At 41.6% G+C, this 22700-nt stretch overlaps 2 protein-coding genes across 8 annotated transcripts in view; one reads left to right on the top strand and one right to left on the bottom strand.

Annotated features, from left to right (window-relative positions):
- The window catches only part of agfg1a (ArfGAP with FG repeats 1a), a 71909-nt gene extending 62189 nt beyond the window's left edge, over positions 1-9720 (bottom strand). For all 7 annotated transcript variants that reach the window (XM_080185892.1, XM_080185896.1, XM_080185893.1 and 4 more), the window contains exons 1-2: positions 9515-9720; positions 3529-3622 (exon numbers count right to left, since the gene is read on the bottom strand). In XM_080185892.1, the coding sequence (XP_080042018.1) occupies positions 3529-3622; positions 9515-9675 (255 nt within the window). In that variant the 5' untranslated portion in view covers positions 9676-9720. The remainder of the gene's footprint in view (positions 1-3528; positions 3623-9514) is intronic.
- A 6363-nt stretch (positions 9721-16083) lies between these two features.
- Positions 16084-21890, top strand: LOC145341077 (transmembrane 4 L6 family member 20-like). Its single transcript, XM_080185891.1, has 4 exons — positions 16084-16316; positions 18813-18878; positions 19030-19181; positions 20240-21890. The coding sequence occupies exons 1-4, from the start codon at positions 16146-16148 to the stop codon at positions 20577-20579; spliced, it is 729 nt and encodes a 242-aa protein (XP_080042017.1). The 5' UTR covers positions 16084-16145; the 3' UTR covers positions 20580-21890.
- The last annotated feature ends 810 nt before the right edge of the window (positions 21891-22700 follow it).

Here is a 22700-nt window from a genome sequence, read left to right as displayed (position 1 = left end):
ATGTTATATCTCTAACAGGTTTAAAGGGGGAGGGAAAGATGAGAACAAAAAGGCCTGGCATTAAGTGGAAGACAAGGCTGAAAAAAATGACAAAAGAGACACACAAGACATAAAGGGAGTGGCAACAGGACACAAAAAGAAAGACCAATATCTGCATCCAATTTTTGTCTGTGTTCTTCAAAGAATCCTACAGTGCAGAAGGAGGCCATTTGGCCCATCAAGTCTGCACCAACCACAATCCCACCCAGGACCTTTCCTCTTAATCCCATGGATTTAACTTAACTATTCTCCCTGACACTAAGTAGCAATTTAGCATGGCAACCCATCTAACCCACACATCTTTGGAGTGTGAGAGGAAACCACGCAGACACAAGGAGAACGTGCAAACTCCATACAGACAGTGACCCAAACCGGGAATTGAATCTGGGTTCCTGGCGCTGTGAGACAGCACTGCTAACCACTGTGTCACCGTGCCGAGCTTGTTCCAATACCGCTTGCTTTTGCCATTTAATCCATAAGAGGTCGGGACAGAAGTAGGCTATTCAACCCATCAAGTATGCACCGCTATTCAATGAGATCAAGGCTGATCTAATAATAATCACCAACTCCACTTTGCTGCCTTATCCCCATAATCCTTGATCCCCATACTGATTAAAAATCTGCACAGTATCTGCCTTTCATCATATCCAAGACTTTCCCTTTAATTTTCCCACCCATCACCTCCCTGCGCTGTACCTGCTTAAAATCTGCTACACCACTTTCAAGTTTTCATGAATGATCATAGATCTGAAATGCTAACTCTGTTGCTCTCACCAAAGATGCTAACCTGCCGTGCCTGGTACTAAGGGTAATCAGTTGATGGGAGGGGTGGTGGTGGAAGGAAAAAAGGCCCTCACGTAATTACTGCACAGGAACATTATTAAAATAATTATTTGAAGCTTCTCTGGACTTTGAGTTAGCAAACACTTCACTGAGATTTCACCTGAAGGGCCATTGGACAGGATACTCCAATCTTCGAGAAGGAAATCTGCCATTCTCACCTAGATTGACCTACATGTGACCCCAAAAAAAGGTTGACTCTTAAATATCCTCTGAAACGGACATCCTCAGTTGTACCAAATCACTTAAAAAAATCTCCCTCTGTGGTTGTACTTGCACCATATCGATTGCAGCAATTCAAGAAGGCATCTCAATGCCACCTTGTCAAGGGCAATTAAGAATAGGCAATAAGTGCTGGCCTAGCCAGTGACACCCATATACATTAGATGAATGAGTTTTAAAAATCAGAAACTTACCAACTATTTCTAAGAATTAGTTTTGAAACATGTAAACAGCATCCAAACTACAACTGCAGGGAAAAGATCTAGTGATCAGAATTGTAACACTGCACTCAATCTCTTGGGCTCATTTTTCAAAGCTGGCAACTCTTAAAATGTCACTACTAATAACATACAGTAAACTCAACTAGGCAAAACAAGCTCAGATGTCAGCTACAAAATAACTGGGAGGAAACTCCTGTTTTCCAATGGAAGTTCAATTAACGTAATAAGTGAAAATTTTGGAATTAATATTTGATCCCTCAAATGTTCAGTAATTCCTACAACAATTTAAACGTGTAAGGTTTTAAAAATATTGGCTTTCAAGCAGCAGTGAATATATAATCTCAATAGAAGACCAAACTAAGGCCCTGACATTCATATGTGAGGGAGGAGAAAGCAAAAAAGCATTGATATGAATATTTTTGAGAAAGAAGAGAAAGAACATTTTAAAGCATGAATCATCTTGGTCTTTATCTATGCTGCAATGGCTTTCATTTGTCCCACTTTCCACAATATGTCTTGGCTGAGTGCAATCCTAAATTCAACTAACACATCAAGCAGCATAAAGCTTCACTAATGCAAGAAAAATACAACCGGCAGTTAATCACTCCTACCATCCACACTGTCCCGACTTGCCCTTTATTTGTTTTCCACCCACCACTTTCCTCCCTGCCTCTTCAGTTGCTTAAGATCTGTTACATCTCTTTCCAGTTCTGACGAATGATCACAAATCTGAAACACCAACTCTGTTTCTCTTTCCAAAGATGTTGACCTCCAAATGCAACCTCCAAATGAAAGTTGTAAAGTTCAAGTGGAAGTTTAAAATTGCTGTAGGGATTTTGCTTTCAGTCGATCTCCGTCAATTCCAGTAGAGGCAATGCAATCTAGCAGGCTTGGAAACTTAAGCAGAATATTTAATCTTTTTCTTTCATAAGAACATAAGAAATAGGAGCAGGAGTAGGCCATTTAGCCCGTCGAGCCTGCCCTGCCATTCAATAAGACCCTGGCTGATCTGAAGTGGATCAGTTCCACTTTCCTGCTTTCTCCCCATAACCCTTAATTCCCCTGTCTATCAGAAACCTATCTACTCGTGACTTAAATATATTTAGCGAGGTAGCCTCCACCGCTTCAAAGGGCAGAGAATTCCAGAGATTCACCACCCTTTGAGTGAAGAAGTTCCTCCAAGGGTGGTGAATCTCTTTAAACAGGTGTTTGCTACCCAATCTTCTATGGCATAGTTTTCCTTCTGAAAATTAGGCTGTTATTTGGGCTGTGGTTCCAGCAGATTGGAAAACAGTAAATATGATGCCACTGTTTAAAAAAGAAGGTAGACAAAAGGCGGGTAGCTAAAGGCTGGTTAGCTCATCATCTGTAGTGGGGAAAATGCTTGAATCTAACATCAAAGAAGAAATAGTGAGACATCTTCATAGAAATTGTCCCATTGAGAAGACACAGCATGGTTCATGAAAGGCAGATCATGTTTAACTAATTTAGTGAATTCTTTGAGGACATTACAAGCACGGTGGATAACGGGGAACCGGTGAATGTGGTGTATCTGGATTTCCAGTAGGCATTCAATAGGATGCTGCACAAAATTTCCCCAAAAAGGTTCAACGGGTTTCATTAGCGAATAAGCGATCCTTACTTTTTGGGAGGGTTTCAGCTTCAGTCTTAACCAGGCTGATAGTAAGGGCACAACTGGCATCTTGGTTAAGGGGCAGAGGCATAAAACAAAGCTCTCAAAGCTGATCACCATTTTGTTTGAGGAGTGTGTATGAAAACATTGGATGAGGAAAGGATTGTGCTCAGTTGGATGTGCTGCTGAATGTGAATCATTTGACTACACTGACTACCAAGGCTCAAAAGACTCGTTAGCACTTTGGTAAGGTACAGTTTGAAGCAGAAAGTTTTATGAAAATATTCAACCCAAAAAGAGCCTAGACTTTTGCTAGATCCACCTGCATTCCAAGCATTAATATTCTAAACTCTGAGGTATTGTCACAAGAGGACTGATCTCAGACACTGCACTTTACCAAAGAGTCAAATCATTTCTATCAAAAAATTGTTCTTTCCATATAGATCCATCCAAGTGAATCAAACTTGAAGTCAGAGATGAAAGGAATCAAAACCATACTGCTAATCAACATTATTTTGTATCACCTCAATAAGCAAAATAAATAACTGGAAACATGTTCTCAAATACACTTACCTCATTACCATGTTTTTGGAGAAACTCGATTTCTTGCTGTGTGAAAGTGGTCATGGAGATTGACTTGACTCTGTGTGGAGGATTCAACCCACGTCTAGAGATTTAAACACAAAATTTACATTTACACCATTACAAATTGTGCACTTAATGCATCTAGAAACTTTTGAATATCTTAATGTTTTAAAATTTAAAGTTTAGTGTTTTTTAAAGTTTATTTATTAGTGTCACAAGTAGACTTATAAGTAGTTGCAGATACCTTATTAGGTTCTACAAGACAACAATTCCCTCATCAATCATTCTCTGGCCTCTCAGACAGAGGGTGTAATGCATGCTAGAATTAGGTTAGAGCAAGAGGCAGAGGAAAAATCAGTAACACAGTAAATCACAAGATGCCAGTTTTCTCACTAGGAGACAATTTCCAATCTGTCCCATTTGGCAAAATTCAGGTATATAAGAACATAATGAACAGGAGTAGAGGTAGACTAACAGCCTGTCAAGCCTACTCTGCCATTCAATCACAGTTGACCTTCTGCTTCAATTCTACTCTCCCACCCACTCCCTAAATCCCTTGATTCTCAAGAACCAAAAACTTGTCAATCTCAGCCTTAAACATATTCAACAAAGGAGCATCCACGGCCTTGTTGGGTAGAGAATTCCAAATATTCACAATGTTGAGTGAAAGCCATCTCCTAATCTCAGTCCTAAATGATACTTTATCACAAGACTATAAATTGCTTCCTGTACTTGCATGCTGATTTTGTGTTCCTTATATAAGTACCGCCATGCTTTTCTAAATATCAACATTTAGAATTTCACATCATTTAAAAAATATTCTCCTTTGCTGTCCTTACTACCAAAATGAATAGTATCACACTTGCCTATAGTATACTCTATTTATCACCTTGGTACCCACTCACCCAACCTGTCCATATCTTTCTGCAGCCTGTGTCCTTCTCACAGCTTACATTCCTCCCAAGCTATGTATTATCAACTAACTTGGATGCATTACTCTCTCTCCATCCAAGTTATTATACAGATTATAAATAGTTGGGGGTCTCAGCACTGATCCTTGCAGTCACATTCTGGCATTTGAAAATGCCTCCTTTATGCCTACTCTCTCTTTGTGCCCATTAATCAATCTTCTAACTCTGCTAATATATTATTCCCATTGCCATGAGCCCTTATTTTGCCTATGAATCTTCTGTACAGCACCTTATTGAATGCCTTTTGGAAATCCAAGTGTATTACACCTACTTGTTCTCCTCTTATCTACTTTCCTAGACACATGCTTAGCAGAAAACTCTTGATAAAATCATGCTAACTTTGTCTAATCATACACTTACAACTGCACTGCTAGGTCTTCCTTGACTGTTAGGTCTTCCTTAACAATAGATTCCACTATTTTTCTAATAGGTCTGTCAGACCCTGTTTTCTTTCGCCCTCCCTTCTTGAATATTTGCTAGCTTCCAATCTATTCGGACCTGTCTAGAATCTAGAAAATCATTCGGTATTTATTGGTGCCTCAAAAAAAACTGCCAGCTTGCCATACCCCATCCCATCGCACCCTCAGTAAAACTAGCTATAAAGCAGTTTGATTGGGAAAAAAACTGTTTCAAGTGTCCTTGAAGGAAGGAAATCTACCATCCTTATCCAGTCTGGCCTGGATGTAACTCCAACAAAACACCCACGCTCCTCATTCCCACCTCAAACACGGTTAACTATTAATGACCTGTTGAAGCAGCCTAGCAAACCACTCAGCTGTAAATTTCCATTATAAATATGGACTGCCATGGTTCAAGGCCACCAGTGTCTTTTCAGATGAATAAGTGACGAGCAATAAGTACGAGCCTTACCATCACCAACATTTAGACAAGGAATTTTGATTTTAAACTACATAACACTAATGAGAATTAACAATAATTGAATTGTTTCTTTTTGCATCAATCATGGTCTTGGTATTGCACACCACTGAGGCATGTCATACATAGCAAAGGCACAGACAGTAGGCACCATTGAAAGTACTGCCTTAAACTCCACGATACCCATATGAAAAATAATGGAATGTTAGCCTTTATAACTAGAGGGCTGGAATATAAAAGGAGGATGTTTTGCTATAGCTACAGAAAACACAGGTCAGATTACATTAGGAACACCGTGTAGAGTTCTGGGTACTGCATTAACGAGAGGAGACAGTGATCTTGGACAGTGCAACGTAGATTCACCAGAATGATACCAGGGCTCCAAGTGTGAGGGCAAATTACATGAACTAGGCTTGTATTGTTTGCAATTAGACTGAGGTTTTTACGATTTTGAAGGGGGCTGAGAGAGTAAAAGGAGATACGTTTCTTCCACTGGTGCGAGAGTCTAAGACCAAGGAATAGAACTTCAAAATCAGAGCCTGGCCACTGAGGAAAGAGGTTAGGAAGCACTTCTTTACACAAGGGGTGACTGAAGTCAGGAATTTACTCTTACAAAGCTGACTCTAATAATTTTAAATTTGAGGTTGATTAATTTTTGCTTACCAAAGATACAAAGGCATTATGAAGTCAAGCGGTTGGATAGAGTCAAGATACAGATAAGCCATGATCTCATTAAATGGCAAAAGAGGACTGAGAGGCTGAATGGCCTATTTTTGTTCCTATGTCATAAACAGTACACAGCTAGCTTGCCTAGGGCACATTGTACAAAGGATGCACTGTAAGGCTGGTCTGTCCTCTATCTCCATTGAGACATTTTGTAGGTTTTAGAGATAGCCTGTCATCAGACTTCACCAGGACACAATATTCACAGCATTGAGCCAACTTGCCTTGACTCCACTCAGGCACACTGTCCACACTGCACAGCCGCTCTATCCTCAGTATAACACTTGCTGGAACCAAACACTATGTCATTCTACAAAGCTCATCAATACAATACCAAGAACAAAAGCTTCTGGGCATTTAACACTGTAGATTTGTATCTTCAATTAAAAATTAATTTCATTTGAATGGCTTTGCCTTTTTGGAGAGTTAAATTGAGCCCATTCTTTATATTATAAGTCTTTATATTGAGGTCATTTCATTTTTTCCTCTGTCCCATTTTGGACAACTGAGTATAAAATATTTCCAGACAGCTTGTGGCTGAACTCATCAAAAACAGAAAACAAGTCTTGTTTTATTCAACTCACTTCTAGTTCACACAGTGTTCCTCCAAACAGAAGCATGCTTTTTGATTTCTAGAGAGACTGGTTTAAACAATAAAAGTCAAACATAAACAACAATCCTAGACATCTTCCCTAGAAAATACAACAGGCAAATTATTTACCAGAGCACACACATTAAAACAGGCATCCTACAGAAAGATCTTTTTTAAATTACATTTTCTTCATCAATGTGGAAACTGCTTCACAATAAACAGAGACAGATATATTAGGGGAAAGAGCACAGCCACTGAAACTGCAATGCAAAACAGATGAGGTTTCTACAACTCTCACAGATATCATACTTTCCACAAGCCTACAGCCTACCACACTACTCAGATTACTTATCAATCTTCTTCCTGTAAAGGTACTTTGCCTTTTGCTCATTTTCTCCCTTTGTATTGGACATTTAGCAAAATTCATTCTCTGTTCTGGAAATTTGCAAATGTATTTTTTTTTCTTTGCTAAACATTGTCTTTGTCTGTTGAGAACATGGCCCATGATCACATTCACCCCATTACTGATGTCGCTACTCCCAATCTTTCTCTTCCTTCGCAATCCACCTGATCATCATTTCCACTACCTATAAAGTGAACTCAGCACCAACTATGCTTTTTTTTCCCTCTGTTGTCTGGCAGGAGCTTTGTTTCTGCAACAGCCTTATTCAGTCTCCTCTCAGCCAAACTTTTCGTAACCCTTCTTCATAGACCTTCTAATGCAACTATAGCAGCTGCAACACTAATTAATTCAGTTCTTCCCCTCCTGTTACATGGGAACCACCCACCCATGCAAGAATGAGTACGTGCATCTCTACACTTCACAACTTTATTTGCAAGAATAAACTCTGTGTTTGTCACTTCAATTTCCTGTCCCCCGCCACATTCCAATCTTTCAATCTTTGGCTTCCCACACAGCACCAACTAAATAACCTATATGGGCACTCTTGAACTCGCTAGTCTGAAGATCCAGAAATCACTTTGCTGACTCACTGAATCACTTGCTGGGTTCTCCTATTGAAATTTTACTGCTGTCCCTTACTATTATACAGTTACATCTAACTCATCCTTTCACTTTTCACACTGTTAACTGACACGACTTTTGCAAAGTGTTTAGGCCTTCTTATACATTTCCTGCATTTTAAGATCTATTTAAAGACTGATGAGCTCAACAGCTCTCCCTTAGTGACAATAATTAACATTCATGTTCCATATGCATGGATATTCATGGCTACTGGTAACAATAGTGATTACACTTCAAAAAGTAACTCACTGGTTGTAAAGCACTTTGGAACAACCTCAAAGACATGATTACTGCTAATTCCTTCCCAATTTAGTATTGTTCCCTTTCCTCTGGTTGACAGCTTTTTTTGCATATGCTGATTCTACTGTGCATTTTGACTGCATACTACAAGCTTGGGTTATTTCAAGAACTCCTGTGGACCTCATCATCTGCACTGGTCATTGACCCTCTCCCTCCATTAATTACTTAGATGCTCCTTGGAATGCTTTTGCCTGTGCCAAGGAATTCTTGATCAAATTTTTTTGACAGTCTCTCTCAACATTTCTGTGGTCTCGATCAAAATCACTCTGTTTTCCATGGTATAGGCATCCCCTCCTTCTTGACTCAGGACTTCATTATCTTCCCTTATATTTTCTCCTTCCTTGCCCTGGTGGCTACCTGCCTCATCTCATCAGATGGAGTCCCATCTAAGAATAAAGAAACTAAGGAAATTTTAAGAAAATTTGGCATGTCCACTATAACTCTCACCCAACTTCTACAGATGCACCACAGAAAGCATTATTTCTGGTTGTATCACAGATTGGTATGACTCCTGCTCTGCCCAAGGCTGCAAGAAACTACAAAGGGTCATGAATGATGCCCAGTCCATTTCTCAAACCAACCTCCCATCCATTGACACCATTGCCTTGGAAAAGAAGCCAGCATAAATAATCAAAGGACTCCATGCACTCCAGACATACTCTCTTCCACCTTCCATCGGGAAAAAGATACAAAAGTCTGAAGTCAAGTACCAACCAACTCAAAAACAGCTTCTTCCCTGCCATCAGACTTTTGAACGGACCTATCTTGCACTAAGTTGATCTTTCACTACACTATGACAGTAACACTACATTCTGCACTCTCTCTTTCCCTATTTGCTTTGTCTGTATTGCACACGCGAACAATACTTTTCACTGTATCCTAATACTTGGAAAATAATAAATCAAATCAAAACCCTTTCACCCTCGCTGATCTTTGTAAAATGACTTACCTTGGCATGAATCATAAAATGCAGTGCAAAAGGAGGCCCTTTGAGCCTGCTCTGACAACAACCTCACCCAGACCCTATCCCCGTAACTCCACACATTTACTCTGCTAATGCCCCTGACACTAGGGGCAAGTTAGCAATCAAGTTAACCAGCACATTTTTGGACTTACTCCCTTGCTCACCCATGAACCCCACTCCCCAAAGTCCTGCGGTCCCTCCCTTTCCTGAAGATCTGCAGAACAGCTTTTCTTTTCTGTACTCCCAGCCCTTCCCTAATTCCCTGTAGACTGTTTCATCTATTTTCTAACTCTCCCTTCTGAAATACTCCACCTTCCCACATGTCTACTGGGCTGCTGTGTGTGTGTGTGTGTGTGTGTGTGTGTGAGAGTGAGTGAGAGAGAGAGAGAGTGCCTCTCTCTGCCATGCTCCATCTGTGCCTTTGCTTTGTGTGATGCTGAGAGGAAGGGGTGCGGTGTGTGTGTGTGTGTGTGAGAGAGACAGAGAGAGAGAGAGGCCCCGCCGCCGCGGGCTCTCATACTCACAGGATTCCGCTGCAGGACGTGCAGACGAAGGAGCCGATGGTCATGTTGACATAGGTGGGCCCCCGCTGGTCGCAGTCGAAGCATTTCCTGTTGTGCTGCAGCGTTGTCATGTCCCGCAGCAGCTTCAGGTGCTTCTCCTCCTGCCTGCGCTTCGCCGCCATGGCGACCAGATGGAGAGAGATACCCGGAGCAGACACAGCAGAGATAGAGAGAGAGAGGCGGGGGGAGGGACTAGAGTGAGACACACGCCCAACCGGAAACAACACACCACTTCCGGCACATTGACTAGGGGGAGGGATTAGAGGCGGAACCAGTGTGGCTGTAATTGTGTGAACACCTTTCATCCCGCTGGGAAACACACTGTTGTTGTAGACAATGTGTCAGCGCCTGCTCTTCATCCTCTCGGGTTAGTTACCCCTCCACAACCACAGAGCAGTTTTGTACCTTTGAAAACGGTAATTCATCACATTGCTCTGGTCTCCAGGGCCAGTGAGTGGATATCAAGTAACAAAAAAAAGTAAATGCTGGAAAATCTCAGCAAGTCCGACAGCATCTCTGGAGAGAGAACAGAGCAGCACAGTTACCTCACCTCGCCAGGGCCCCGGGTTCGATTCCTGACTTGCATCACTGTCTGTGTGGAATTTATACATTCTCCCCGTGTCTGCGTGGGTTTCCTTCAGGTGCTCTGGTTTCCTCTCACAGTCCAGAAGACGTGCTGGTTAGGTGCATTGGCCATGCTAAAATCCTCTCTCCGTGTACCTAAACAGGCCCTGGAGTGTGGTGACAAGGGAATTTTCACAGTAACTTTATTGCAGTGTTAATGTTTAAAATGTATTAGTGTCACAAGTAGGCTTACATTAACACTGCATTGAAGTTACAGGGAAAATCCCTGAGTTGCCACACTCTGGCACCTGTTTGGGTGCACTGAGGGAGAATTTAGCATAGCCAATCCACCTAACCAGCATGTCTTTCGGACTGGAGGGAAACCGGAGCATCTGGAGGAAGCCTACTTGCGACACTAATAAAATAAACTTTAAACTTTGCTTACACAATTCTTTGAAATGAATATTAAAGTTAATAGTTACTGTTCAATTAGTACCCACTACTGCCATTATCGATAGCTGAAAAAATGCCTGTTCCAGAATAAATGATTAGATTATTTTATGGAGGGGATTTTCACAACAACCTCAATGCAGTGTTAATGTAAGCCTACTTGTGACAATAATAAATAAACTTTAAGGCTTGTTTCTCTCCAACCACAGCCCAGTTTGTATCTTTTGAAAACAGTAACTCATAGTATTACTCTGGTCTCCAGGGCTAGTGAATTGATATCAAATAACAAAAACAGAAAATGCTGTAAAATCTCAGCAGGTCTGACAGCATCTGTAGAGAGAGAATAGAGCCAACACTTCAACCTTTTTCTGCAGGGAGGTGATGGTCTAGTAGTATTATTGCTAGACTATTAATCCAGCAACTCAGCTAATGCTCTGGGGACCTGGGTTCAAATCATCCTGCAGCAGATAGTGGAATTTGAATTCAACAGAAAATATCTTGAATTAAGAATCTACTGATGACTATGAAACAATTGTTGGAGAAATCCATCAGGTTCAATAATGTTCTTTAGGGAAGGAAATCTGCCATCCTTACCTGGTCTGGCCTGCGTGTGATGCCAGAGCTTCAACAAGCAAGTTGACTCAAATAAGGATGGGTGACAAATACTGGTTACCCAGTGACACCCATGTCCCACGGATAATTTTTTTTAAAAAGGATCAGGATCAGGATCATCCTAACTCAGATTCCAGCATCTGCAGTATTGATATTAAACACTCTCTTTTATATATTACAGTAGCATTGTGCTGCTTTCACTCACTGACCTGTTTGCAAATTTCTGGACCAGTCTGTAGTAGCTATTACACACATTTAAAATATTTAATAGGTATTCCAAACACAAATATTATAAAATTATCATTGTATGAATTTAAGGAGATATAACGCACATAAGCTGCAACTGAACAGTTGCACAAATGCATCGTTGATTTTCTTAACCACACCTTGCTGCTGAAGATAATTTAGACATCCTATTACAACCTCAAACAACCGCATAACGGTAATTTAGTACAGAACATGGATCAGGAATTTGATCCGAGAATGTGCAACTCTAGACAATAATTGGCTCAGTTGATTTTTTTTGAGTTTGGGCATGTATGGTGTTAAATGCAACTTGGAGAATGAGTGTTGATTTGTTCAGGGATATTCTGTTCCTTGTTTAAGTATTGTGTCATCTCCATTTGTTACCCATCTTGACATCATGGTATCAGCCCCGCTTTGCTCAGGGTATCAGCCTTTTATGCCTGCCATCTAAGAAACAGAGATCCCATATCTTTATAATATTGGTTGGAAGATGAATCCAATTGGGAAAACCTGAGATTTAAGTAAGTGGTCAGGACCACTCTTATAGTCAGTAGCAATGGTGCTTGTAATGCCATTGTGTCTGGGCTGTCAGTGATGCTGCAGCAGGTACTTTAGATTTGCAGCTTCCCTGATAATCAGGGGCTTCAGTTTATTTATTAGTCACAAGTAAGGCTTACATTAATACTGCAACGAGGTTACTATGAAGTTTCCCTAGTTGCCACAGTCCGTTGCCTATTTGGGTCACACCTAACCTGCATTCATGAAGTTCTTGTACAATGATGGAGTAAGACCTCCTATAAATTTGTTTACTGCTTCCTCCTCATTCTGCAGTAGCAGATCCTTGGACTCTTCATCATCTTCCAGCCACAGTGACAATCTGATCACCGCATGCATTGAATTCAAATGGAATTTGTCCCAAAACTTAATCAGCAATCTTCCAGGGTCATAGAGTTTTCACTCCAATATTAGGTACTTATGGACTGTGCATCAGCATAAATGAAAGAATGAAAAGATGAGTAGCACCAGAGTGTCCCCATCACATGATACCCCACCCCCAACCCAAGATATTGCTTGACTGAGAGATTAGCAAACACGGGGTGATGGGAGAATGGGATTTATTGTGAGTTGAGACACAAACAGCAGAGTTTTGGATTAGCTGAAGTTTACAGGGGGATGGAATGTGAGAGATCAGCCACGAATGTGTTGGTATAATCGAGCCTGGAAGTAACAAAGGCATGGATGAGGGTTTCAGCAGCAGATGAGATGAGACCAGGCTAAAGATGAGCAATGTTACGTGAAGTGTAAAGACTTAATGTTAAATATGTAAATAGACAGTCTGCACGTAAGCTGAGAAGTGGGGGTGTTTGCTGATGATTGTTACATGATCAGCACCATTTGAGACTCCTCAGAAACTGAAACAATCCATGCCCAAATGCAGCAAGATGGGAACCATACTATCGTAGGGATTATCACTGAAAAGAAACTGAACTGAACCAGTACATAAATACTGGGACTACAAGAGCAAGTCAGAGGTTAGCATTTCTCTGGTGAGTAACTCACCTCCTGACTCCCTAAAGCCTGTCCACCATCTATAAGGCACAAGTCAGGTTTGAGATGGAATACTCTCCACATGCCTTAATAAATGCAGTTTCAACAACACTCAAGAGATCCAACACCATTCAGGACAAAGCGGTCCACTTGATAGGCAATCCACTCACCACCTTAAATATTCGCTCCCCCCACAAGTGGTGCACAGTGGCAGCAGTTCGTACCATACAGTTTGAACTGCAGCAAATCACCAAGGCTCCTTGGACAGCATCTTCCAAACCCAGTACCACCTAGAAGGACAAAGGCAGCAGATTCATGGGAACACCACCATCTGCAATTTCCGCTCCAAGTCTCATGCCATCCTGCCTGAGAACTGTATCGCCACTCCTTCACTGTTGCTGGGACAAAATCCTGGAACTCCTTTCCTGAAGGCACTGTGAGTGTACCTACATCACATTGACTGCAACTGTTCAAGAATGAGGCTCATCACCATCTTCTTAAGGGCATTAGGGATGGGCATAAAATACTGCCCGAGCCGGTGACACCCACTTCTGGTGAACAAATAAAAACATTTTTCAAATGTTTGATATTTTAACGAGCAATGGAAGGGAAATCAAGAGAAGTGGTTTTAAAAGTAAATGTCTGAAATAGAACTTCAAATACAGTGGAGAATTGGTAGAGTTTAGAACTATGTAAACAGCTCTTTTAGAGAGCTAATACAGACCCATCGTATGAATGGTCCCCTATTGCACTGTATAATTTGATTCTAAGAACACAATTAACTTTGTCCTTGTAATCTAGACTGACACATTTACACAGATTTCTAGGGATACTAGTGTATGACTGTCCCCTATTTGTTGACGAAGCTTTGGATAATGGGTTTGTGGCATGGCAAGATGGTAACTAACTCAGTCATTATTCACCCAACATTGGCGATGTAGTGTGTTATTATTTGGTGCCAGCAATTTATCTGCCATAATTCAAAGGATTCAAATACATAGTGAATACTAACACTGGAATGGTTCACTAGGAAGGGCAGCAAAGACAAAATACACTGAAATAATTCAGGAGGTACTGTGATTGAGATATCGTGTGTGTCTATAAAATAATGAGTTACAGATGCCAAATGGCCTCCCTTATCTTTGTAATCTTTGTACCATTAAAAAAACCAAAAGGCTAAAAACATCAAACAAAAGCTTGATTAATTATAGAACTACTTGATTAAAAGGAGGCACTGATGGTAAAACCCTCTGTTTAAACTAAAAGGCTATATGTATAATCATCCCTATTCGACTATACACGAGTTCAAATAGCAGCAAAATGACAAGCTGTAGCAGCAGACATGATATCTTTCAGGCTAAATGATACTTACCTGAGAGCACATTTATCTCATGGAATCCCTACACTGCAGAAAAAGGCCATTTGGCCCATCAAATCTGCACTGATCACAATTCCACACGGGCCCTATCCCCATAACCCCATTTATTTACCCTGCTAAACCCCTGACACTAAGGGGCAATTTAACATAGCCATTCAGCCTAACTCACACAGCTTTGGACTGTGGGAGGAAACTATAGCACCCAGAGGAAATCCACAGAGACACGGGGAGAACATGCAAACTCCACACAGACAGTGACCCAAGCTGGGAATCGAACTCGGGAACCTGGCACTTTGAGGCAGCAGTGCTTGCCGCTGTTCTTCTATCCTCTGCCGAAACAAGCTTACTCACAAACTAAAGCCAAAAAAAAGGATGGCAAGAACCAGCAACAAAAACTCTGCTGGTCTGGAGACACCACAGTCCCTCAGAGGCTAAAGGAAACCAATAATTGAACAGTTACATAAATAAACATACTGCACATTTCATATATCTTGTAATTTGTGAATAAAAAAATTAAACTAAACAAAAAAAGTTAAACATAGCACAGCTTCTGCTATGAAGAAAAAAGCATTTGACTTCCTCAATGCATTGTGTAGTCACAGTACAAATTGACAGCTGAAAAAGATCTCTATGACAACCAGACCTTGCCACGTGCTGGAATGTTTTTACACACAGATTAATCTTTGGCTAACTTTGTAAAGAATTGGGGCAAATAAAAAAAGCCATACCATTGTACAATATGCAACCCCTTCAGGACAGGAGCAGGAACGAAAAGAGGAAATGAGAACAATTACAAAAGTTGCTATGTGATACTAACAGGATTTGACTACACTGTATGGTATTGGAGTGGCTAAACATAGAAACTAGGAGGAGTAGCTTCTTCCAGCCTGCTCCGCCATTCATTATGATCATGATCATTAAAATCAATATCCTGATCCCCTCTTCCTCCCATATCCCATGAATTCTTTAAGCCCAAGAACTATATCTAATTTCTTCTTGAAATCACACAAGGTTTTGGCCTCAACTACTTTCTATGGCAGTAAATTCCACAAATTCGCCACTCTCTGGCTTAGTGCCTAGCTTTCCTGGCTGTGAGCCAGCAGGCACAGGCTCAAGCCCTTCTCTAGGATTTGTTGGCGATGAAAGAACTCAGCCAGGGATGCCAGTCAGCCAGTGGTGCCAGCCAGCCAGGGAGTATTGATGCTTAGGTAAATAGGGAGGTTGAGCAGCAGGAACGGCCTCCGGCTGCAAAACCACCTGTTCAGTCCAAAACCAAAAAAATAGGGCTGAGATAAAGATGATCAACCCTGGTGTCCCTCTCTAATACAGGGAAAGGAAGGACTGGCAGGATTCTATTGCACTAAGAATGAAAAAAAACTACGTGAAAATCATGAGATCACTGCTGTGTAACAATAGGTCAGTTAATCCCCGTGCAAAGTTCTCAGCGGTATATCCAAACATCAGCATATACAAAGTACAGTATTTTCTAACAGCCCACCCTATGTAATCCTACTTTTGATCTGTTTCTTATCCGTGGCGGTTCTATATCTAACATGTACTGCTTGAACGACCTGAAGATGTTAATTATTCAATTTAGTGAGTCAGAACTAAGTTCGTCATAAACACACCTACATCACAACTTCACCTTAAAAAAAATCCCCCAATATGAGCTTAAACTTTCGGCTAATATTTAACCGCAACATTTTAAAAATCAATCGCCCTGAAACTTTGTAACATATTTAGTCTCTCTGACTCCCAGCTGCTTTTTACTGCCGTGTCTGCAAGAAATCAGGAATGCCGTGTTTCGCCTTGTTCAATGGTTCCTGTCTCCTGGCTTTGACCATTTTGGCCATTGTCCTGAATATGGTACCTCTAATCGTCAACTCTTACGATGGTCGGCTGTTTCAGAACCCCGTGTCTTGTTACGAATGGTGGCTGCCTGGTGTTTTTGGAGGTGGGATCTTGGTAAGACATTAGGAGTCCTCTTGCAAGGTTTTAATAAGAGTTTGCTCCTTCCATAGAGGAATTGAATTAGAAACGGTCTAGTATTAGACGAGGACTTGCGCAAGGACCGGAATCGCCTTGTTGTACATGCTTGACTGGGAGAGAAAGCGGCATATTTCAAAAGCAGGAATTCTGGATTGGGTATAATCATTTCATTCTGGAATGAAATGACTTCCAATGAAATATCAAACCTGGGATTCTGGTATGTTATTCAGTTCAAAGTTATAATTCTATAATAGCCACCGACCGACAGAAATTCCAAGGTGCGTTCATGTTCCCTAAACAGGGGTGCCAAAATCATATTTTAGTCGCAACAAAAATAAAAGAAAATGCTGGAAAATCTAACCTGCTGACATGTTCCGGCATTTCTGTTTCAGATTGCAGCGTAAGGTGTTACTTTGCCTTTACCTTCATGTTTCAGACAGCTGCATTTCCAATTTTGTTTTAGCTTTGTAAAAACAGTTTAAAATTTATTTATTAGTTGGCTTTCATTAACATTGCAATGAAGTTTAGAAGGATGAGGGAGGATCTTATTGGGGCGGCACGGTGGCACAGTGGTTAGCACTGCTGCCTCACAGTGCCAGCGACCCAGTTTCAATTCCCAGCTTGGGCCACGGACTGTGTGTAGTTTGCATATTCTCCCCATGTCTGTGTGGGTTTCCTTGGATGCTCCGGTTTCCTCCCACCCTCCAAAGACATACTGGTTAGGTGAATTGGCCATGCTAAATTCTCCCTCAGTGTAGCCACTAGGGGATTTTCACAGTAACTTCATTGCAGCAAGCCTACTTGTGACTAATAAATAATAAATAAACTTACAGGTTAATGCGAGGCCTGGGTAGAGTGGACGTGGCAAGGATGTTTCCACTGGAAGGGAAAACTAGAAGCAGAGGGCACAACATCATACTGCAGGGGCAATCCTTTAAAACAGAGATCAGGAGGAATTTTTTCAGCCAGAGTGGTGAATTTGTGGAACTCTTTGCTGCAGGTCATTGAGCATATTTAAGAGAGAGATAGATAGGTTCTTGATTAATAAGGGGATCTGGGGTTGTGGGGAAAAGGCAGGAGAATGGGGATCAGAAAAGTGTCAGCCGTGATTGAATGGCAGAGCAGACTCGATGGGCTGAGTAGCCTAATTCTACTCCTATGCCTTATGGTCTTAGGCAATTATTGTGATTATCCCCTAGTCGCCACACTCCGGCACCTGTTCAGGTACACTGAGGGAGAATTTAGCATGGCCAATGCACCTAATCAGCATGTCTTTGGACTGTGGGAGGAAACCGGAGCGCCAGGAAGAAACCCACCCAGACACGGGGAGAACATACAGACTCCACACAGACAGTGGCCCAAGCCCAGAATTGAACCCAGGTGCCTGGAGCTGTGAGGCAGCAGTGCTAACCACTGTGCCAGCCTACTGCAATAATTCACTGCAAATGCTGGAAATCTGAATAAAGTAAATCTTGCCAACACAGTGCAGGAAGGAACAATAAAGAATTGTTCTGACCAAAGGTCACCGGCCTGAAGTGTTAATTTTTCGCTCCACAGATGCAGCTCCGTCTATCCAGTACTTAGAGCATTTTCTATTTTAGTTTAAGAGCACTTGTTGATGTTTTCGGACACAGTGTTTCATGTTATAACAATAGAAATGTCTTGTGAAAATGGTAATTATAAACCAGCCTGAAAGAAAGCAAAAATTTCACCGCGCTCGTTGGATATCTAAAACAAAAACAGAAAATGCTGGAAACACTCAGCAAGATTAAGCAGCGACCGCGGAGAGAGACCGCAGAAACAGAGATCAGAATCTTAACACTATTTCCCTCTCCACAGATACTGCCCCACCGGCTGAGTATTTCCCAGAATGTTCTGTTTTTATTTGCCTCCCTATAGCTCCATCTGCATGGGCTTCTTAAGACACAAGGCAAGAAACTTAACGAATCTGATATTGTTTGATTTGCTGGAAGATACAAGCAAAATGACATATCGATAGGGGTCGCAGTTCAATCAAATGTAGCACTTTTTGTGCCCTTAGATATCTTCGAAAGAAACATCTAGTTAAAAATGGTTATTTCCAGCATAATTACGTTGAATTATTTCTCTCACGTGTTGCCATCTGGCTGAAATTGTAAGAAAAAAATGAAAATTCGATCAATTTCCACGCTCCTTCAGTTCTTATTTTAAAAAAAACCTCAGTATCACAGCATTTCTGTGCAGTTTCTGGTATAAACGCAGAAAATGCTGGATGAACTCAACAGGTCTGATTGCATCTGAGGAGAGAGAAACAAGAATTAACGTTTCGGATCTAAATGACCCTTCTACATATCCCCGGTATTTTGTTGCTATTACTGTTCAATCATACATCTGTTTATGCCTGTTGGATGTTTTTAAGACGGTCTGTTCTACAAATGACTAGCTCCAGAGTAGTTATTTCTGAACACTTGTTTCGGCTCCCGTTTCACACAGGTCATTCCAACGGTATCCATTACTTTGGCAGCAAGGAAGGGGCAAAACTGCAATACCAGAACGGGGGTAGGTGCAACCATCAAATCAAGGCTCCTAGTCAATATTGAAATCATTACTTAATTTAATTTTATTTCGAACCTCGGTAACAACAAAGAAAACGTGCGTGAGATCATTGCATAGACATTTTATTCTTACCATTCTGTGTTCTGACTTGCAGCTGCTGCTGTCTGCACTCCTCAGTCTGATCAGTTTTCTGGGAGCCCTGTACTGTGCATTGGTCTCACTTCATTCCCTTATTAAGGGGCCACTGGTCTGCGATACAGAAAATCACAGTCTGGAAAATTGCAGCCTCTCAATAGAAGACATAAAGCAAGTATATTTTTGTGTGCACACATCATAACGACGGCTAAACCAAAATATTGGTGGAAGGACTTCTGCACAGCACAGCGGTACATTACTGAAACTGCTTAAAACAACCGCTCAGACCTGTTTCCCACACACCGGAGAACGGTTTTGCTTTATCGAACTAAAACAAAAAAAATGCTGGAGAATCTCAGCAGGTCTGACAACATCTGCGGAGAGTAAAGGCAACGTTTCGAATCTAGGTGACCGCTCAGCACAGCGCTTATCCAGGACCACATAGCCTGGAAACGTTGGCTCTCGTCTTTCTCCACAGATGCCATCAAACCTGCTGAGATTTTCCAGCATTCTATGTTTTTTTTGTTTCAGATTGCAGCATCCGCAGTATGTTGCTTTTATCTTGGTTTATTGGACTTTTGGCTCACTGGTTTCCGTTTAATTTAAACCAATTCGTAATTTGATCTTTCAAGAAAACGCTTAAAGTAAGAGTGGGGCGTTAGAGTCCTGTCGCGGTTCTCAAGAAACAAATGAGACTTCCCAGCACATTGGGGTGGAGGGGGAGGGGGGAGTGCAAAGAATTCCAGGCGATTGGTTGCAGGACCACAAGGAAGAGAGAATGGAACAGCATAGCCAAAAGCACCTGAGCTGATCTGGGAAGCCATCTCTTTAGCTGGCAGCCTGACAGCCAGTTTCCAACCACGTATGGTGCAGGGACAAAGTCACGTTGATCTTGGCTAAGTGAGGAACTGGGCAGCAAATCTTAAGTTAACAGCAACAGTGCACTTTGAGTGAAGTGATGTTCCGGGTGGCCAAAGTCCTGATTTAATTGTGTTGCAGTTGATCCCCTGCATCTCTCTCTCTCTCTATATACACAGGACTCCCTATTAAAACTGGAAATAAATATCACAATGAATCCTTCTCGGGGTAACCTGTGCACCCGCAGATCTACATCGGCAAAGCCGATCACAGCCCCATCTATTGTACACCGTGTTAGAAACGCTGGCGAAAAACACTCAATTGTACACAAAAGAATGCACTGAATTCCTGAATATCATTTCTTTTTCTAGGTCTCTTTTAAATCTCAAGGTTGATTTGAAGTGGTTTTTGGAAGACGAATGCGGAATTAATCAAACTGACTTCCACGCGGTACCAGCTGCACTTCCGGAGCCACCAGATGCCAACTCTTCCATCGCTCCTAACATCATCGTCTTCAGCTTGAAAGCCTCATCGGTTGCTCACACCTTTGAGATGGATGTGAGCTTTCAAAAGATGGTTCACATGGTCACGTTCAGCGGGCTCTTTCTAATCGGGGTTCTGGAAATGATTGTCAGCGCCCTGCAAATAATGGTCGGAGTTTGCGGCTGTTTGTGCGGAACATCCAGGAGGAGGCGCAGTAGAGCTGTGTGATAGATCCAGCTTATTACAACAACAATTACAAAAACCATATTGGCGCCTCTATGCCGATTGTACTCTCTAAATAATATTTGGCTAAAGTGCATTGTACAAAAAAAAAGCCATGATCTAGCGGATTTCCTTCCCCTCCATTGAAACCTCTTACTTGTTGACTGTTTGAAAGGTAACGCATTATCACAACTGTGAAAGTATCTAATTGTTTATGTATGTAAATTTACACAATCCATATACAACACGCGCTGCATCTGAACAAAATGAATCTCAAAGACTAGCTCCAATATTATTGCTTTGTATGAAAATTATCTAAAAATATGTCGTGGCTTCCGCAGTTGGCAGAAACTGGTTTTCGGCTCTGATACTTTCTCATATACTCTTTTTCTAAAGCAGAATTAAACACCGGTTTTATTCGCCGTTACTTAGAACCGAATTAAATGCCGTAAACCTCCTAATGTGATTTTATATAAATCCCAGGGTTTCAGTTGGTAGATTGAGGATTGTGGTAGTTTATATTGACAACTTTATTAGGGCGACACAATGGTTAGCACTGCTGCCTCACAGCGTCAGAGACTCAGGTTCGATCCCCGGCTTGGGTGACTGCCTGTGGGGGTTCTGCATGATTTCCCGTTGTCTGTGGGGGTTTCCTCCTGGTTCTCCGCCTTCCTCACACAGTCCGAAAGACGTGCTGGTTTGGTGCATTGGCCATACTAAACTCTCCCTCAGTGTACCCGAACAGGCGCCGGTGTGATAACAACGGGATTTTCACAGTAACCTCATTGCAATGTTAATATACGCCTACTTGTGATACTAATAACTAAACGTTATTATTAGCAAGTGTGAAAATCGAAAACCTTACAATGAGAGTGGAATTATAATGTAATTACCGACCGCTTTGAGGCCGAGCTGGACAACCAGTACTTGTTACACTATCGAAATCAAAAATCCTCCACATGTGAGACTAAAGGTTCCAAAATGAACTGTTGTCTTTGACTTCTGAAGAGTTTGATCTAACCTTGTTCCACTTAACTGCCCATTGAAGCGGACAGACGTAGACAAGAACTGAACAAGCAAATACTGGACATATTCTTCTCTGACTTGAACTGTTTCAGGACCCAAATGCTAAGTAGCATCATTAATATATGCAATTTAGCAGTCAAACGACGAGGGCTAACAGGAGAATAATGTCAAAGGGCTTGTGCTTGTTTCTCCTTTTATTCATTCATGGGATAGGGATCACTGGCAAGGGCAACATTTGTGATGGCAGCGGTAAACTATCTTCTTGAACCATTGCAATCGGTGTTGCAATCTGAAGGTTGCACTTCGTTAGAATTCCTGGATTTTGACCCAGTGATGGTGATATCTTTCCAAAGTTGTGTGAGTTAGAGGGGGACTTAAAGTTGGTGGTGTTCACCTGTACTTGCTGCTCTTAACCTGCACTTACTGTTCTTAAATGATAGAGGTTGTGGGTTTGGGAGGTGCTATTGACGAAGATTTAGCAAGTTGGTATGAGGCATCCTGTGGATAAGACACCCTGCTGCAGTTGTGGAGGGCCTGAACTTTTAAGGTGCTGGATGAGATGCTAATCAACCAGATTGTTCTATCCTGCATGGAGCCAAGGTCTGAAAGAATTTTTGGAGGTGCACACCTCAGGCAATTAGAGATTGTTCCATCATGCACCTGTCTTGTGCTTTGTAGATGATGGAAAGACTTTAGGAGGCAAGTTGCACATTGTATACCCAGTGTATGACCTGCTGTTGTAGCTGCAGCATTTATACAGCTGGTTAATTTTCTGATCAATGGTAACCACCAGGATATTTCTAGTGAAGGAAATTTGACGATGGTAACACCATTGAAGGAGCAGAGGTCAGAATTTCTCTTGTTGGTGGTCATTGGTCATCTCTTGGAGGTGGTCATTGCCTGATATTTGTACAGCCTGAATATTAGATCGCTTTATCAGCCCAAGTTTGCATATTTGTCTCGGTGGTTCACATGGGAACAGACTGAGGCATCATCTGAGGCATTGCAAGTGCACATCAATCATCAGCGAATATCAGTACTTTTGATCGTAAGGTGGAGGAAAAGTCATTGAAAATGGTTGCCCTGAGGATCTCCTGCTGC

Source organism: Carcharhinus amblyrhynchos, chromosome 3 (genome assembly GCF_965287045.1).
Source record: "Carcharhinus amblyrhynchos chromosome 3, sCarAmb.v2.hapA, whole genome shotgun sequence".
NCBI classification, from domain to species: domain Eukaryota; kingdom Metazoa; phylum Chordata; class Chondrichthyes; order Carcharhiniformes; family Carcharhinidae; genus Carcharhinus; species Carcharhinus amblyrhynchos.
Note: the sequence above shows the minus strand (reverse complement) of the source record. Positions and strands in the feature narration are given on the sequence as shown.

Bases quoted from the DNA above. Each gene is read 5' to 3' on its own strand.
- LOC145341077 (XM_080185891.1), top strand. From the start codon at position 16,146: ATGCCGTGTTTCGCCTTGTTCAATGGTTCCTGTCTCCTGGCTTTGACC. The intron at 16,317-18,812 runs GTAAGACATTAG...CGTTTCACACAG, and splicing joins TTTTTGGAGGTGGGATCTTG to GTCATTCCAACGGTATCCAT. The intron at 19,182-20,239 runs GCAAGTATATTT...TTCTTTTTCTAG, and splicing joins CTCTCAATAGAAGACATAAA to GTCTCTTTTAAATCTCAAGG.